Source organism: Diadema setosum, chromosome 21, assembly GCF_964275005.1.
Source record: "Diadema setosum chromosome 21, eeDiaSeto1, whole genome shotgun sequence".
Taxonomy (NCBI): Eukaryota; Metazoa; Echinodermata; class Echinoidea; order Diadematoida; family Diadematidae; genus Diadema; species Diadema setosum.
Window position 1 is genome coordinate 15,047,119 of NC_092705.1, and position 20,293 is coordinate 15,067,411.

The 20,293-nt window shown below is 37.1% G+C and overlaps 1 protein-coding gene across 1 annotated transcript in view; it reads left to right on the plus strand.

Annotated features, from left to right (window-relative positions):
• Nucleotides 1–5,607: 5,607 nt before the first annotated feature.
• LOC140244348 (uncharacterized) overlaps nucleotides 5,608–20,293 on the plus strand; it is a 60,914-nt gene continuing 46,228 nt past the window's right edge. Inside the window, exons 1-2 of the mRNA XM_072323990.1 lie at nucleotides 5,608–5,651; nucleotides 6,069–6,217. Coding sequence (XP_072180091.1) covers nucleotides 5,623–5,651; nucleotides 6,069–6,217 — 178 coding nt within the window. The 5' untranslated portion in view covers nucleotides 5,608–5,622. The remainder of the gene's footprint in view (nucleotides 5,652–6,068; nucleotides 6,218–20,293) is intronic.

The window sequence follows — 20,293 nt, forward strand, 5'->3', positions numbered from 1 at the left end:
TTGTACCATCAGCAGCATTTACATTTGTATACCCATAGGGGGAAAAATTCAGATCACGCACTTATTAACATCAATATTGCTATGTGTATGATAAGATTTTACTGTCCACTGCAGGGAATTTGTTTTTCACTGAATAACCGAATCACATCACAATCAAATTTACATGTGATATGTCATTGTGATAGATGATGATTATAAAATAAATCAAAAGCAAGCAATTATATTTCATGGGTCAAATGCCAAAAATATACCAAGTGCAACGCATGTACATGTATATTCAGTTGCAAGAGTTGTGTCGAAACAATTCCTGCCTGATATACTACATAATAGTGTGAAGTACAATATTTCTCCCATTTCCCTCCCCACTTGTCCCCCTCTCTCTCTCTCTCTTTCTTTCCCTCTATACGTATGAAAATATAGATGAATAAATGAATATAAATACATATTTATGTATATAAAATATCTACATGAACAGATGTAAATGTATATATAATATATATATATATATATATATATATATATATATATATATATATATATATATATATATATATATAATATATCGTCGCTGTCCCCACGAACTGGCATTTTAGTTAAAAATGGTTGGATTTCACGTTTTCGAGATTTTCACATTTTTCGATAGTACTATAGACCCTTTACATTCCTGCTAAATTTGGAGACTCATATTTCAATGGTTACGTAATGAAACGACATTTAGCTAAATCCGCGGATTCAGATATCACAAAAGAGACACTTTGCAACGCGCGCTGAAATGTCTCTTTGTGAAAATTAACTTTGTAACTAAATCCACTGAATGAGATCAAGATATCACAAAAGAGACACTTTGCAACGCGCACTGTATTATCTATATCAGGGCTCGACACTAACGGTGGCCCCACCAAAAATGAAAGTCGGGCCACCAAATTTCAAAAAAGGGCAAATTCGGTGGCCCGCCTCGGGCCACCAAAATTTTTTGAAAAGTATGCCAATAAATTCGTAACTCTTTGCGCCAGAAATTAGCAGTCAAATTTGTTTAAAGGATGGATGAAAAGGACTGAATGCCCGGAGTGCCTGAGAGTGAGTGTTGCGAGTTTGTTTAGGTTTATTTATGAGTATATGCTATATCCAACTTCCAGTTCTTACTGTGATAAAATTTAAATATTTGACTCATTAAAAGAGACTTTTAATGCAAGTCCATCAAATCACACGGAACGATGAAAAGACTTGCGTTTGATAATCATCCGAAACTAGAAACAGTTGCGTTTAAACGGGCAATTCTAAAAATCAAATGCAAGTCCATCAAATCACAAGCAACGCTGTATTTAAAACGCAAGAGCGTTTCAGAAAAGACGGTTTTTGTATGAAACTAGAAACTGCGTTTAAACGCATAAAAATCTATACGGAAGTTTGTTATTGTTGAAAAGACTCGCATTATTTTTGATTTCGTAGCGGAACTTTCGCCGTTACCGAACTTAGTCTGCACTAGCAGGGAAAAACATCGCAACATTTACACGTTTCAAACTACCGAAACGCATGCTCCTTCAAGAAATGTCAATGAAAAAAAAAAAAAAAATAGTAGCAAATTACAGTTCGCGATGCCGAAGGTTTGAATCTCAGTCCAAAGTTAAATTAGTCCGACGATGGAAAGAGATTTGTTTTTACGAAGGTTAGTAAAATGTCGTTTTCGGATTAACAAACTTTTCTTCTTCTTTTTATTTCAGACTGGCCCGCGCCGTACAGAGCGGTAATGTTGCGAATCGGAGAGCGAGAACAATTCATTTTCAGAGTATGGCAATAGAAATTGAAGCAAAACAAATATGGCGACTTAGGGTGGGAAAATCACACATCCTATTTCAACTCAGTCGGAACTGAAAAATTATCTCGACAGAATCTTATTAATTCACACGCATATCTTAGCAGCAACGCACTTCAATTTAAATCACAAAGCCATGCAATCTGAGGAATATGCGTTTGAGTTTTCAAATCAAATTTAAAACGTATCAAGTGTCTAGAAACGGGCCCAGGTTTCCGATCCCGCTCTCTCAAAATCTCTCAAGAAATTTGGAAATTGTGCATTGTCGTTACTAATCCACGCGAGATTTATGCATGAACTAAAATATAATTGTTGCTAATGTCAGTAGGTATGTTTTGGCGGCAAAAGGAGTAACATCTGGGTGGCGATCCGCATCGTGATCTTACTCTGTATGGGGGAAATTAGTTTTCATTTATAAGTCGACAAAATGTCGACTTACGCGTAAGTCGACTTTCGCGTATAAGTCGACGTGTTATATATAGATATATCCATTTTGTACTTAATTGTATAAATCAGAATGTAACATTTCATTCTGACAATATGAAAAAGAAAAGATAGAAACTTTATGGTAAAGCATAACTTTACAACAATTCGCTTGAGAACAAGAACATGATAATTGCAACAGAAGGTCAGTAGAGGAAGGATTAAATTTTATTCAAACAGACAAAAAGAACGCGTCTGTTTCTTGGACTTAATTCTTCCACTTTTCTGGGTCGAGGTAAGACCACATGCCACTCAAAATGTCTAGGATGTGGGTATGTTTCTGACGTGTGCGCAACATTGTTTCACTGGAAATTAATGGATGAACGTATTAAGCCGTCCAAGACCTGTTTAACAGTTACAAAAGAAGGATAAACAGATTAACGCTATTCATAGGTTCACGCATCTGGCCGTTACAATTGACTTGGTTCAGGACTTATAGTTAAGTGATTAGTGCGTAAGATTCTCCTCTTACGAGAGTGACACTGTACGAATCCTGTTTCCTTTCATTTATAACAGAACACCCATTAAAGTATAGCCTCATCAATCCTGCGAACCAGATCTATTGAAATTATCCACGAGTTGGAGAGTTCATCCCTCCTTTTGTCCTGTCGTAGTTTCGACAGCGTCGCTGACGCGAACTTTAGGTACAATGATAATAATTAATCTATTGAAGACTCGAATCATCATACAGCGTGCTTTCTTACTTATGAAAAATTTTCAAGGCATATGTATTTGAGAAGTTCTGGTATGAGTCAGGCTTGAGTTTCTTATTATCACAACGAAGTCATGATATGAACAATAAATGCTCATAAAAAGCGCACATCACGGGATTAATGGACTGTTTCACTCCCAGGCTCCCGGCCACGATGAATTATCAACTGCATGCCGTAGGTATTAAACGAATCCTGCAAGCTGATTGGACGTTTGCTGTGGCAGATGTGACGTCAGCAAGCATTTGCTGTTGTTGTTGTTGTTGTTGTTGTTGTCGTCGTCGTCGTTGCTGTTGTTGTTGGTTTGTTTAAGAGGCGCGTTATTCACGTGAATATTTGCGCCTTTATGACAGTAAGGCATATCAATACTTACCAAAGAAGAACAACTCGAAAAAATAAATGTTAAAAAATTTGCCATATATTATTATCTCTTAGTATTTTTTTGTCTCGTTAAGGTCATAGTCACTTTAAACCATCAAGTATAGCAAGTTTATGCTTGAAATCATAGTCATGAATATTGATGTCGAAAAGGGGAGAAGGCCTATAGATACTCATGTCACTCATTACTCATTTCCAGAGATTTAATGAAAGATGGACGCACGTATGTATCAGCTTGCGTGTTCCCTTTCAAGAAAAATGCTAAACCCTTGCACCTGTGCACGTATTTCATATGGATTTTTCTTTTACTTGTTATATACTATAATAGATGTAAAATAGATAATGATTTTTAATATGCTATTATTTAACAGCAAGAGAAAAGTGCTGGTGTCTTACCATACGTCCAGTTAAATAGCCACTTAGATACGTTTTGACATGACATGAGCGATACGCATTTTATATGCAGTCCGACTTCCGACCTCGATTTAATATCGGACTGATGGTTATCTTCGCTTGTATCATCCGGACATGTTCACACAGTGATGACGGAAAAAACAAAAAACAAAAAACCGTGATTCTAAACTCAATCAAACCCCCTGCAAAACTCACACTAAAATTTACTTACAATATTCCCAGTAGAAACATACTTGAATTTGAAGCTGAAATGTTTCAATTTTCGTAAAAAAAAAAAAAAAAAAGGTTTGACTGTTTGATAACATACATTATCATGGACGTAGGTCCATTAAATTATACACCACTGTTGCGGTGTTACTGTACACTATACCTCCCTATGTATATACCACTGGATCTTCAGCAATCAAACCATTATGGACATGAACATTGTTTCTCCCATCGTATCCGGCTAAATCGCTTTATCCGGACGGGCGACTGTCCTGCATGCCACGACCGGATAACAGAGGCGATCTGACTGTACTTGAATTCAAGTTTAACAGAATTTGACACCAAAACTTCATTTAAAATACCGCTCGATCTTTGCTAACACGCAGAAGCGGGCTATTGTTATCTCACTGGAGCTTATTTATCTTTTTATTTTCTCTTTAATTCGAAGCTACCGACACTATGCATTTTTCCAACAGTGGGCTAAACTCAATAAATGAAAAGTCAGCTCTTGTTTAGACGGTACTTAGGTCTAATCTTCTCAGGAAGAGAATTCAACAAAAGCTTTTAAAGAAATGTATCAAGCTAACCCTTTTCTATAAGGGGAAAAGCGATGACTGAAGTTATGTTATTCAGTTCAGAGAGGAACATTTTATAACATTAGGCCTATACAAAGAAAAGTGTTTCTGTCATAATTCTTTACTGAAACAAAGAGGTCTAATAAAGCTCTCATTCTATCTTCGCAAAGCAGTCATAATTATGTCTGACTGACCGTTGTCTCGGTTAATTACGACGCAATAAAGCGGTTCACTCCTCGTACACTTCTTAGGCTTTGATAATTGTTTGTGAGTCCGAAAAGTATTGATACGGCTTAGATAATGGTGATTGGATCTTGATTTACGATTTTAAAAACAATGATGGAAAAGCGATATTTTTTTTTTCAGGCAATACACAAACGCAATCAATAGTGAGTGGCTACTGAGTATCAGTCGTATTCTATCGTGCAGTTCTGTACTCACTCTTTTCTGCTTTTACTTTTTGTGTCTTTCTATTTTTGTTTTCAAGAGGGAGGTCAACTATGTTGAATAAAGAAATTGAAATTTGTCTTTGAAGGTAAAAGTGAATTACGCAAGGTGAAATGTAGTTTCTAATATTCTGAGTTATTCGAAAAAAAAAAAAAACAAAAAAAAAAAAATCCCTTGCTGAAAATGGTCGAAAACCCGAAAGCTCGAACCCGTTCGTGAATCAGATGAATAATACGTCTCGTTTTAAGACTACGAAGGAACCAGCTGTGGTTTGGTGAACAACAAGATGGGTGCATGCACGCTGGGTCACTAAAATTTTCACTCTGTGGTATGCGGAAGTTACGCACACCTTGCGTTTGGTGAATGTTTCCGGGAATGCGTGCCTGACGGGCAAGCTAAAGTTGGTTTTTTGGTGCTCTGTCACTTTTTTTTTCCAAGCAGATATATCCGAAATGTAGCTGCTAACTTGAATATATGTTGTATCTTCAAGTGAGGAAAAGAAACTTTTGTCGGTGATATGATCGCTGGTGTTGATGGATAACAAGGGTGAAGAGCCAAGAGGAGTTGGAAACGGGGACGAAGTTTCAAGCCGCGAATGTATCATTGCCTTCATTCATACGGGAGGTGAGGGGTTGTCACCACATCTCGTTGCGGTAAACTACAGGGGACCATACCGCTCCAATCACCGCTGAATTCACGGCTCGTTCACGCATTGATGTATTGGCTATTAGCTATTGGATATATGTGTTATCTGTGTTATCGTTGACGCAGAGCTCCCGCTTCTAATTATCAGTGCGATACACAATTTTCACAAGATCGCGGACAAGATTTCAGTTTAGGGAAAGTGAGCATATTCTGCTAAAGTAACCCGAACCGATTCCAGGAAAAAAAAAATCAACAATCTAAAGTTCCATTCTGATCTGGATTGAATAGGCCCTGCTAAGTGCTGGCCTGGCCCTGCTGCACTGTGTGGCGTGGTGGACTTGTTCTGAACTTGATTGGCGGAAGATTTTTGTTTGTTTGTTTGTTTTTTTGTTGAAGCTGGCGAGGTGAGATGAATATCGTCAACATGGAAGGAATTAAAAGGAAAGGAAAACTGTTAATGGGAAGTTCCGACCTGAGCTTTGTGATATATGAACAGAAATGTCTCCATGAAGCACAAGCTAAAGTATTGCCTTGCCATAATAAAGGTGAGTTGTGGAGCATTATTTTTCTTTCCTGTGATGTTTTTTTTTTTAATTTTTTTTTTATACAGTTTTGATTTTATCAATTTTATGGTAATGACGTGTAAACAAAGAATTAAGTAACATGCATACTCGTAGTTCTTTAATATTGTATATCACATTTCATTTTATAATTGGAAGTCGGCTATACATTGTAATTTCGTCTTCTTCTCTCTCTCTTTTTTTTTTTTTTTTTTTTTGGCAGTTCTCTTGGAAAGAGTTCCATATTTACAAGCAGGGAGGTGGCCTCCCTGGTACAAGTACCCCCACTCGCACTAACCTACAGATGTACAGTAGGAGTACAGTACTCGATTAAAAGTCCACATCAATACCCCAGCCCAGGACACAGAGATCAATGTTACCAGGGAGGTGGAAAAAGACACCTCCCTGATGTTGGCCGTTACCTTGATAAACCCGGCCTTACTCTAAACCCTAAAGCTAAGCTACCTAAATTCAATGATATTACTTAGGCCCTACACTTATTTTGTCAATTTTAGCAGGGAATACATATGGAACACTTGTCATCCTTTTTTTTTTAAGTGTGATACTATTTTATCTTTTACCATCAAGTAGATGAACAATTCTCGCTGTTCTAAATGATGTTGGATTTTTTTCCCATGATAATGAATTTCAGCTTAATTTATCTGCATTGCATTTGGATGTGTTGTGTAGATGTGTTGACTCTGCATTTATGCATTCTAACTGTAATCAGTCACTAGATTCTGATCTGTTAAAAACAAAATGCCCCAAGTGCATTTGCCATAAAAAAAAAAAAAAAAAAAAAATGTGCCATGCAAAAATCTAGCTCTATCCATCAAATTTCTGGAACTTAGCAATCAACACATGAAATGTAACACATTTCCCTCAAGCTGAGCAGTTTATCCATCCTTGTGTGTTGACTTACTAAGCTCATTTTTATCAATGAAAATGATTTTTCTTACATTATTTCATGCATCAATGTCTACTGATAAAATGATTCCAGAGTACATTGTCTGATGTATTCAACACTTACTAGGCCATGGAATCTCTGCGCAATTTGTACAAATTTGATGCATAAGGTTCTATACTAGTAGCATGACAATTGAATGCCTAGAATTTCAGTGGCTCTGATATTCCATGTGCCAAGCTGCTCTTCCATACAGTTTGGATAAAATATAGAGACCACAGAAGAGGTTCGTGATTGTACCAATTCTATGCTGAATTTCTGAGGAGATTTGAAATCCTGCTTGGAACTTGGTGATAATCTTGTATGTAACAACTACAGTAACTGCAAGTCCCAAGTATACCCGGTCAAGTGTCTATGAGAAATGTGTGTTGTAGCAAAATCAGCTCGTCCTCACTGTTCTTCCTCGGACTGATAAAGCCTTAAAGGGATCGTACAGTTTTGGTTGAGACCTAATTTCAGGTTTCTAACATTTTTTGGTGAGATAATGAGAAACCTCTTATAAAATATGAAAGGGCATGTAATTCTACGAGGAATTCAATGTTTATTTGATAAAAATTGGTTTTGAAATGGCTGAGATATCCAAAAAAGAGTGATTCTAGTAAAGTGTGGGACCCACACTTTACTACGATCACTTTGTTTTACTTTGTTTTTGGATGTTTCAGTCATTCCAAACCCAATTTTCATCAAATAAGCCTTGAATTCCTCTTAAAATGGTATGCCCTGTACTATATCATAAGTGTTTTCTTGATATCTCGTAAAAAGTTAAAAACCCAATTCTCATCTCCACCAATACTGTACCATCCCTTTAAAGGAGTATGTGCACAAGATGGTTACATCAATACCTTTTTTTATGAAATTTTCATAATAATGTCAAGATACAATGTATAACCATCTTGGGCACATGTTTGCATGATATTGTATGCCAGGTTAATAGTATCAAATTGAGAAATTAGCTAATGCTTGTTTGTGCATGTTTAGTTGTACATATTTTACAGTTAAAGAAGTACTTACAATATTTACTAATATTCTTCATGTGTCCTGTATTCTTTGCACACTGAATAATTTCTGCTGAAATTCATAAAATATCATGAGTACCCCAAGTACAGACCATTTCTCTTCACAAGGACATGTTTGAATTCACAAATATATGGGTCATTCTTCGCTAAGTGTATATTTCTGTGTCCCACCGGTTTAAAGGTATTTACAAAAATAAGAGGTCGTTCCATTACTTTCTGTTCTGTTCACAATGACTTACATTCATGTAATTAAGATAACATACAAAAAAAGAGGGATGAGTTGTTTATCCTGAGCTATCATTATAATTTTCCCGTATCCATTATACCACTGAAAACCCCATGTCCTGGTGATACTACTGTAAATGAATATCCTTATGTCGCATTTCAAGATGGAAGCATGTTGAAACTTTTTTAAATGCTTTTCTATTTCATTTCAGAGCGTGCTATTAGATTATTAGCATAAGATATACCAATATTAAATAATTTAAGAAAAAAAAATAAAATTACTCATTCAAAATTGTGTGTCCCGCCATTGTGCGTCATCTCTGTCACAAACATTTTGGTCGTCATTAACGAAAAATGTTGGGTACCCTGAGTATCGATTTTAGTGCTACATGACAGTTACATGCTGAAGTTGAAGAACTCACCTGGTTCCCCCCCCCCCCCCCCATTTTAATCAAGAAAGTTATACATATAAATATATTTTTTTTTTTTGAAATTTATGACAAATGTCAGGTCGTACATGTACCTTTATTCAGCGTCATCTCCGAACTCTTAAGATTGCATATCAAATCAAATTAATCTATAATTTTGGTGGCATAACGGGAGAGAAGATCATACCTCTATACAAGTACACACGATTCCTACCGCAGGTGAATGGATTAGGAATGTGATATGAGGCCATTGATTGTTAAACCCGTCATCTCCGTCACGCAAAGTGACAGAGATGACGTTGATGGAATTTTTTCTTTAGTTCAAAATAACAATAAAATGATATTAAAAATGCGTGGTGTTATTCATATGGGAAGTCCTTTAACCATTGCTATTTTTTTTTCTCGGTTCGTTGCATTAAATAACTATCCTTAAATTTGTTTAAATGCCATATTAGATTACCAAATGTCATCTCCGTCACATCACAATTTGCATTTATAATTCATTACTGCTGCACTAAAAATTGAAAGTTATTTTGAATGAGGAAACACCCATAAAAATTGCGCCCGTATTAAATGAAGTCAACATTCATTGTGATTTTCCCACTTTATGAAAGATTTTCCATTTCTGAGACACTTTTTCTTTCAATAATTTGTAATGCCAAAATATACACTTAGCGAAGAGTGACCCTTATACAAAAGCAGAGAGTGCTGTGTTGAGACTCTTGATACAAGTGTAGAAGGATTAAAAAGAGGCAGGGGAAAAAGGAAAACTTGTGAAATGGAAGTGGAAGGGGGAAGGCAGGATAGTAAAAGAGAAGGAATTAAAGAGGTAGAAACGGTCAACAGGAGGTGCTTTTTGTTACAGTGGCTCTCCAGAATTTGTGATGGAAAATGCAGTGTAGTTGTCATCCTACATGAATCTCTACTTCTTGCATGTTTTTGCCTAAGTTGATTACCTACCCTTGTAAGATGTTCGTGAACTGCTATGACATCTGTCTAGGAAAGTTTCTTACAATAGCCTGCTGAATGTGCACCAAACCATAAAAAAATCATATCTAATTTGTTTCATTGAGAAAAATGATTGATTCATAACCAGCATACAACTGTACCTTTCAAATTAAAAAAAAAATATATGACATCACAAACTATAGCGTATATTATTAGACTTCTCGTCCCGCAATGGCTGCACAGAAACTTCAGAGATCCATAACTTTTTAATGGGATTGTCTGATTTTTCTCAAACTTTTGCTAAATGTGCTTTGCAAGCACTAATATTGCTGCATTCACTCAATCCACGTATATATTTGGGTGAACTTGTCCTTTATTGTATTTGCAATTTGAATGTAGCTGAAGAAAGTGTGCAGTGTCCAGCCAGGGGAAAACACTATTAATTTCTTTGCCCATTGAAGCAAAAATACTGTATGTACTTTGGGTCAGTGTACATGGCATTGTTATTGTCCAAACTCAAGAGAATCAATATCAGAGGAAGGTGTGGTATTGTTAAAGTACATTATACATGTACATTGTACAGTGTATTATGCACTTGTCAATGTAATGACTCACCCCACTACCCCCGGACATGGGTGCGTCATTTCCTCGTTTGGTCCGTCAAATTTGTGACCCAGGTGTTCGTCATTTTACCAGCTTTGTCCATCAAATTTTTGATCGAGGGGTGCGTCAAAATCCCATCATTGTCGGTCACATTTTTGACCGAGGGGTGCGTCATGGTACGTCACTTGGCTATGGAAAATAACACGCATTATTCTGAACCGAGGGGTGCGTCACTTACTATGGAAAACTTCACACATTTTTGCACGCTGCCAGTACCGTATACACGTACCGCGAGTGAAATTACAGTGAGCGTTTTCCCGCGGCAAGTGAAAATCAAAGTTGGGAAGCGTTTTGGAATAAGAGGGGAAAATGCTTGCCAGAATCTGGCAAGCAAATAATTTAAAAGCCACCCTTTCTCCTCACATTTTCTAAATAATGTTCTGTGGTGACAAAGGCGAATTTTTGACAGTAAAAGAAGCGGCAGCAGACGAAACTGCCTGCTGCATGCCATTTTCTGCTCGCGGGATTAGCCCGACGAGACGCGCGACGCTGTTAGTACGTAGTGCGAATCTCTACGTACAGCGACGACTGGGCTGTGTGTACTCGCGGGAATGCCGGGGCGTGGTGTGTACCTGCGCTGCAGTATATGCATCCACCGGACTAGCAATGGCCGCGCACACACAGCGCATATCTGCACACAATCATGTGATTGTCATGTATGGATTGCAAGCACAGAATACACACTATAATGTACGGAATACTTAGTATCGTAGCATGCAGCAGCGTGATGTACGGTGAATGACGGTATGGTGCTTACAGGGCCAGGGTAAGGGAAACTTGCCGAAACTTTTACAAATTATGTTCATGAACCAAAAGAAAATGAAATTGCTTAAATAAAACGTATACAAAAATCGTTTCAGTATTTTCGGGGGTGCGTCAAATGTACCGAGGATGTCCGTCAAAAAAGTGACCAAAGTGTGCGTCACTTTCAACGTGTTGTCCGTCAAAAAAGTGACTGTGATGTTCGTCACTTGCAGCGTTTTGTCCGTCAAAAAAGTGACTGTGGTGTCCGTCAAAAACCCTGTGTTGTCAGTCAAAAAATGACCATGACGCAACCATGTCCGGGGGTAGTGTGGTGCGTCATTACATTGACAAGTGTATTACAGAACATTTAGTTCATTTCAACAAATGTGGCATTTATTGCTGACCATGTTCACAGTAGCTAATTTATAGAGAAGCTACTGTAGGTACTGTATGTGTACATGTTTATTGCCAAAAAGCAAAACAAGAAATGATCAATGACATCGAAGACCTCATTCCTATTTTTCCACCTACCATATACCAAGGTGAAGTGACAAAAGCAGGATATAAATTGAAGTACACATGTTGTGCTTTCAAAAATACCTCTTGAAGTAAGACTGAAACCATTTGCATGCCTTAAATGAAGAGTTGTATAAATACAGCGGTATGTTGAAGAGAGTATCATTTTAGAAACTCCCATAAAGTATTGAAAGTGTAAGGTAACATTTAATACATTTTTATTGACCGTTAGATTTTGAATTGAATTTTTTTCGGGGCTCACCGTAAATTCCAGTACATTACTAGGCTACCTTTGCAGACCCATGCACTGCATGTGTGTCCATCATGTATATTTTGTGAAGAAAGTTCATCAAAACTTACAAACATTTCTATATTACATTCTTGCCACACACTCTATATGTTATTACATCAGCTCTTATACTTTTAGATTTGTGTTTATAGATAAAAAAACAGAAGACTGCAACAAAAAGGCTTAAGTGTGGCTGACACACAGAACTACTGAGTAGTTGAGTTTTGTGCATTATTCAAATTGTAGATAACTGTTGACTTCCAAATTTCTCAGCAGTGGCCTAAACAAGTCCCCTGAGGTTCATATTTAATGTTTTGCTGCATTTTGGGAGGTCTGTAAAAGGTATCCCCTACCTTTAAAGACCCTGTAGCGCATGGGGATACCATTGAGTGGGAAGGCTGGCCCAGCTCATATTATTTGAGAATCACCATGTAACAAATTGTGTACAGCTTGATCACTGATCTCTATCCTGTAAGTACACATAGACCCCGTTTACAGTGCGGGGCCGGGCTCGGCCGCGGCTCGGCCGCGGCCGAGCCCGACCTCAATTGCGCGGCCGAGCCTCGCAATTTTGTCCGTTTACACTGCTGGGCTCGGCCGCGCTTTTGATTCAAACCTTTCAACATTTTGTCGTAGTGGCGCTCTGCTTGTAAACAAACGCAATTTGGTATTGTCTGGTTTTCAGACCCTTTGCCAAATGAATTCCGTGGCGACGAAGTCGCCGTTCGGGCAAAGGCCTTTGCCGAAGGAAAAAAATCCTTTGCAGGACAAAACCACCTTAAACTATACTAGTTTTCCACGTTGAGGGGGTTAATATCCTGAATAGCGAAAGATACAGGCAGAGGGTTTGGAAGCCAGACTAAAATTGGCCGCGCAATTGGCCGCGCATTTGGCCCAGTTTGCGTTTACACCAAGAAGAGGCCGGGCTCGGCCGCGGCTCGGCCGCGGCCGAGACCACCTCCAGAGCGAGGCCAAATGCGAGGCCAATTTTGGCCTCGCATTTGGCCTTTTGCGCGTTTACACTGAAGCGGGGCTGGGCTCGGCCGCGGCTCGGCCGCGGCCGAGCCTCGCACTGTAAACGGGGTCATATACAGCTGAAGAATATCAACTGTTAACAGAGTTTACCATTACAAAGTACCAATGAGCATACACTTCAATGCATGTACATTATATTCGCTAGTCGGTGCTGTTTTAGGTTTTTAAAGGACAAGTTCACCTTCATAGACATAAGGATTGAGTGAATGCAGCAATATTAGTAGTAGAACACATCAGTGAGAGTTTGAGCAAAATCGGACAATCCATTCGAAAGTTATGAATTTTTGAAGTTTCTGCTTAGTCACGGCTGGATGAAAAGACTACTATAGCTTGTGATGTCACATGAGTACAACGATATAAAGAAAGAATAAAGAAAATTCAACATATTTCCATTTTTCTCGCATAACAAAAGAACACTCGACTTCTCTCTTTCAGAAGGCAGGGGGAATAATAAAACCCTTAACATGCATCAGTAGCAAGTCGAAGAAATGTGCACTTTATTCAAAAAGTAAAGTTTTGTGAAATTCTCTTTTTATTTTTCTTATAGAGAATTTGTACGCATACACTTGTACGTGACATCATACACTGTAGTAGTCTTCTCTTCCAGCAGTGACTGCGCAGATACCTAAAATATTCTTAACTTTTGAACGGATTGTCCAATTTTCCTCAAATTTTCACTGATGTGTTCTACTAATATTGCTGCATTCTCTCAATCCTTATGTTTATGAGGGTGAACTTGTCCTTTAATGTACCCAGATGGGCAGTGAATGAATTGGGCCACCCATGATTCCCCTGCTCCTGGGTCTTTTTAATGTCACTTTAGATTCTTCAAGTGTACATATACCTGCTTTGTGTACATATAGTACACAAAGTAGGTACAGTGTATCAGCGTACATAGTACATAGGTACATAGTACACAAAGTAGGTAAGTACAAGTGTACATATAGTCAGGTCGCTTAGTGAAATTACCGTTACACGGTGGATAAAAGCATCAAATTTGGCATATGGATTCCTTTAGGACTATTAAACAATACTAGAGTAGGAGCCCTCTGGAATTTTTTGATTTTTAGGGTGAAAATGCTGAATTTTGATATTTCTTTATAATATGATATAATATATACTGTATTGCGTAAGTAGGGCAGGTCGCTTAGTGAAATTACCATTACACGGCGGATAAAAGCATCATTTTTTTTTTTCACACGGTTTCCTTTAGGACTGTTAAACAATATTAGAGTAGGAGCCCTCTTTAATTTTTCGATTTTTAGGGTGAAAATGCTGAATTTTTATATTTCTTTATAATATGATATATAATTATATACTGCATTGCGTAAGTAGGGCAGGTCGCTTAGTGAAATTACCATTACACGGCGGATAAAAGCATTTTTTTTCTTTTTACACGGATTCCTTTAGGACTATTAAACAATATTAGAGTAGGAGCCCACTGGAATGTTGAGATTTTTAGGGTGAAAAAGCTGAATTTTTATATTTCTTTATGATATCATATTGCGTAAGCAATAGTCAGGTCGCTTAGTGAAATTACCATTACACGGCGGATAAAAGCATCATTTTTTTTTCACACGGTTTCCTTTAGGACTGTTAAACAATATTAGAGTAGGAGCCCTCTTTAATTTTTCGATTTTTAGGGTGAAAATGCTGAATTTTGATATTTCTTTATGATATGATATATAATTATATACTGCATTGCGTAAGTAGGGCAGGTCGCTTAGTGAAATTACCATTACACGGCGGATAAAAGCATATTTTTTTCTTTTCACACAGATTCCTTTAGGACTATTAAACAATATTGGAGTAGGAGCCCACTGGAATGTTGAGATTTTTAGGGTGAAAAAGCTGAATTTTGATATTTCTTTATAATATATATATATTGTATTGCGTAAGTAATAGTCAGGTCGCTTAGTGAAATTACCATTACACGGCGGATAAAAGCATCATTTTTTTTTCACACGGTTTCCTTTATGACTGTTAAACAATATTAAAGTAGGAGCCCTCTTTAATTTTTCGATTTTTAGGGTGAAAATGCTGAATTTTTATATTTCTTTATGATATCATATATATATATTGTATTGCGTAAGTAATAGTCAGGTCGCTTAGTGAAATTACCATTACACGGCGGATAAAAGCATCATTTTTTTTCACACGGTTATAGGACTACTAAACAATATTAGAGTAGGAGCCCTCTTTAATTTTTCGATTTTTAGGGTGAAAATGCTGAATTTTGATATTTCTTTATATAACATGATACTGTTGCGTAAGTTATAGTCAGGTCGCTTAGTGAAATTACCATTACGCGGCGGATAAAAGTATCAGTTTTTTTTTTTTCACACGGGTTCTTTGAGGACTATTAAACAATATTAGAGTAGGAGCCCTCCGGGACTTTTGTAGAAAAACACTAAAAAGATCAAATTTCAAAATGGCCGACACTTAATTGGGAAAACCGTAACTTTTCATGTAATATGGGTAATACGATGACAATATATTACATTCGTTTTTGTATTTTGGGTTTTCTTTAGAACTTTGGCTTGAACATTGCGTTAGGAGCATTATATTCCTGCGTAATGTAAAGTCTCTGAACTAATGGGGGAGAGGTATAAGGGCAAAAGATGAGAGTTCACAACAGATCTGAACTTATACATTGTATGTTATCACTTTTCCTTACTCACGCAATACAATACAATATATATATATATATATATATATATATATATATATATACATATATATAATATATCATATTATAAAGAAATATCAAAATTAAGCATTTTCACCCTAAAAATCGAAAAATTCCAGAGGGCTCCTACTCTAATATCAATGAGTATAATAGGTCCTAGAGGATCACTTTCCAAATTTGGTGCTTTCATCAGCTCTAACTAACGGTAAGCCCAAATGTTGACAATAAGCGACCTGACTAAGGAAATGTGATAACATGTAAGTTCAGATCTGTTATGAATTGATTTATTTTGGAATTGGATTTCGTTTGTGTGTGTGTGTGTGTGTGTGTGTGTGTGTATCTTTTCCTCAAAAATTGCAGGAGGACTCCTAATGAGGAATCCGTGCGCCAAATTTGATGCTTTTATCCGCCGTGTATGTAAAGCAAGACGATAAAAAAAAGTAGGCAACAGAACAAGCGAATCACCACTTTTTAAGTTGAGGGTCGCCCCCTTTGCCCTACCCCTCCCCCAGCCGGTCAAAGACTTTACATTACGCAAGAATGTAAACAATGCTCCCACCGCATTGTCCAAATTCAGGTTTTAAGCCAAACCAAAAATAAAGATATATACTAATATTTTCATCGTATCACCTATCCATAAGTAATGTCACATGAAAAGTGAAGGGTTTGCCATAAGTGTCGGCCATTTTGAAATTTGATCTTGTGTGTGTGTGTGTGTGTGTGTGTGGTTAGTCTAATATTGTTTCCTACAGATAGTCCTCAAGGAATCCGTGCGCCACATTTTATGTTTTTATCCCCAGCGTATAGAGCAAAACGAGGGAAAAAAAAAGCAGGCAAAAGAACAAGCGGACAACCATGTTTTTTTAAGGGGGGGGGGGGGGTCCCGCCCCTTTTGCCCTACCCTTCCCCCAGCAGTTCATGCACAGAGACTTTACATTGTACAAGAATAAAATGCTCCTAACGCAATGTTCAAGCCAAGGTTCTAAAGCAAACCAAAAAAAAATGTAATATATTGTCATCGTATCACCCATATGACATGAAAAGTGAAGGTTTTCCCAAGTAAGTGTCGGCCATTTTGAAATTTGATCTTTTTAGTGTTTTTCTGCAAAAATCTCAGAGGGCTCCTACTCTGATATTGTTTAATAGTCCTCAAGGAATCCGTGTGAAAAAAAAAAATGATGCTTTTATCTGCGTGTATATGGGCAATTCCACGGTAACTCGCGTTACAAATAATGGGTACATTTATGGGATAATGTGCCAATATCTTTGTAATTGGTAGGATCTACAAGTTACTCTTTTCATCATGGGTTAAGTAGACATATACCAAATAAATGAATCCAAGAAGAAAAATAAAGGACAAACATGTTGGGATTCTTGAATCATTAAACTTTGGTAACTCGCGTTACGCAAAAAGGACATGGTCAATTCTATAAAGACCTCTTTTTGGAAAGTCTCCTCATACTAGACAATCTTGATAAAAGTTTTCCTACCTTGAATTGATAGTGGGTTAGGACTCATAAATCAACACTATCAAAGTTGAGTTACAATGACCTGGTAAAATGTAGGGAGCCTTTATGTCGGTAACTCGCGTTACGGTAACTCGCGTTACATTATGTCCACTAACACAGGGTGACACAAATTGATGACATACAACTGTTCTGATGGCACTGAATCTTGTGTTGAATGTTTTGAAAGATGCTTATTTTTGTAGATAGTAAAATGAATAAATGTTAAACAAATATTTTACTAATAAAACCCAATAGAAGAAAGCGTTTAAGACTAATGAGAGCTTCACTCCTCATAGAGACCTTGAATACGTTTGAATATATACCCAGGTGGTTTAGGTGTATAAGTGCATTGTAGTTTTCAGAGTGTAAAGATGAAAAATGTTGAAAGTCTTTTTAAAACAAAACATAAAAGTATCAAAACCTATCTACAAGTTTACAAAAAAGCCTACAATCTTTCAAAAATTCAAATCCTGTCTTTGTGAGGAGTGAAAACTAGTACATTTCTTTGCAACTGATTGACAAATAGACCAGTTCATAATTCCACTTTGCGCACGAGCAGAAAAAGGTCATATGTACCAACAGGCATTTTGGTTTGTAAATTCATTGAGATTTTAAGCATCTGTGATGCAATGATTATTCATGCGATCCTTATCTAAATGATGCTTGCCAGCACATCCACCCGACAGCAAGAATGGTATTTTGCAATATAAAAGGAAATATTAGCTATTACCACATTCAACCCAAAACAATGAAATGGATGCCTGCTGAATTATAAACTGATGGGAGTATTCTGATCCCCTGATCTAAATGCAAGTTAATTTCTTTTTGAACATGAATTCCATCAATTGTTGTCGGGCAAGCTTATGCATTATGCCGCTTTGAAAACAAGTGATGTGCCGAACCAACTGAGAAAAACAGAAAGGTCATTTGTACCAATGTGTACATGAGCTACTGTGTAATTACGAACTGGCTTATTACCCTGCATCGACGTAAATAACACTGAATTGATCAGTGTTTTAGTAGTAGCTATGATAAAAAAGTAATGGGCGCACATACTCGAGCAGTATTCAAACCTAAGACCTCCTGATCACCGGGCAGGCATCATCTCCACTAGACCACCGAGCTTTCGCCGGACAGCAAGTGTTGGTTCTAATCTGTATAGCATGCAGCGGGTACTGCGTAGTTATTCAAATTCATGAAATTCTTCTGTTGAGATGTTTTCATTGCAACTGATTGACAAATTGCCCTACATAAACGTAAATAAGCACTGAATTGATCAGTGTTTTAGTAGTAGCCATGATAAAAAATCATGGTCATACATTGTACATACTCGAGCAGGATTCGAACCCACAACCTCCTGATCTCCGAACAGGCGTCATCTTCAGTAAACCACCAAATAAGGATTAGAACCAACACTTAATTGCTGCTTTATAGCTTTCTATAATAAAAATTCTGTAATACTGATGCAGGAAATTAAAGAAGATAAATTTCATGTTCTCATTCACTGCTGGATGTACATATGTACATGTACACATGCAGTGAAAGCCAGGCTAGACTCTTCAATGTGGCATGTGATCAGTGGCCTTGATTCTACAGGCATGTAGTATTATACAATCACAGTTTATTAGGCTGCCCTCCTTTGTTTCAGTCCAGCAGTGTGGTATAACACTGCATTTGATAGTTTTTACCACAATCTAGCTCAATTAAGTGCTAAAATTTGCTTATGTTGGGGAAAACTTGCGTTTATAGTCGGTAACTCGCGTTACATGCCGGTAACTCGCGTTACATGGTAACTCGCGTTACACTTTTCATTGACATTTTTTAATGTGATAACAGGGTTTATTCAAGTCAACATCCTGTGCACAATATCAGGGTGTGATGAATTTAGAAAATTATGATTCCCAACAAATTACCTCCACTGCTTCCTTCAGAATGAAAAATATTTCTTGTTTCGGTAACTCGCGTTACACTTCTCAAGGGCTGAACTTTCATGTGGTGATGAAAAATTTTTGAAGGTGGCATAAAAATTTCCTCATGGGATAATTAAGTAGAACCAATTTGCTTCTGTCAAATAAATTAATTGAAGTGCTAGCAGAATTTTTCTATTAAAAAAATGTATATTAAGTTAAGCATGCATTTTAGCAATTTGGATGACTGAAAAATTGTCTTCTACATTTGCAGCTGTTTCTCGGGAAATATTTGACTGATTGATATAATTCTTTGAGTTTCTTTAACTTCAATATATGGGTAATACATTATGAGTAATTCTTTTGCAATAAGATAAACTTGAAATTTTAGTGCCATGTCCACATTCCCATGGAATTGCCCATATGGTAATTTCGCTGAGCGACCTGACTATTACTTACGCAATACAGTAAATATATCATATTATAAAGAAATATCAAAATTCAGCATTTTCACCCTAAAAATCGAAAAATTCCAGAGGGCTCCTTCTCTAATATCAATGAGTAGGTCGTAGGGGATCACCTCTCCAAATTTGGTGCTTTTATGCGCTCTGTAACGGTAAGCCCCAAATTTGACATTAAGCGACCTGACTAATATACCTACTTTGATTTCTGCTGTTTTGACAGTTTCCTACTTGCAAACTATATGACAGTGTTCAAATAAAAAGATACTGTTAAGTAATACTCATATCTTCTTCATATACATTCAGATGATTTACTATTACAGAAACAATGATTGAAAACAAGTGCTCATTTGAAGCACACAATTGCTGTATGATGGCAATATCTATTTCTAAACTGTCTCACAACATGATACAGACACAATGAATGAAGACAAGTGCTCAGTTGAAAGACGTAATCGCTGTATGATGCCAATACATGTACAGTGTGTTGTATGTATGTAATCTCTAAACTGTCTCACAACATTAATGTACATGTACCTGATATACCTGTCCATCTACTGTAAATCAGCTGCTGTTCACTTTTTGGTGACAACAGCCACCATCCTTGTCCAATCTTTGATCTCTACATACAATACATGTAAACACACACACACACACACACACACACA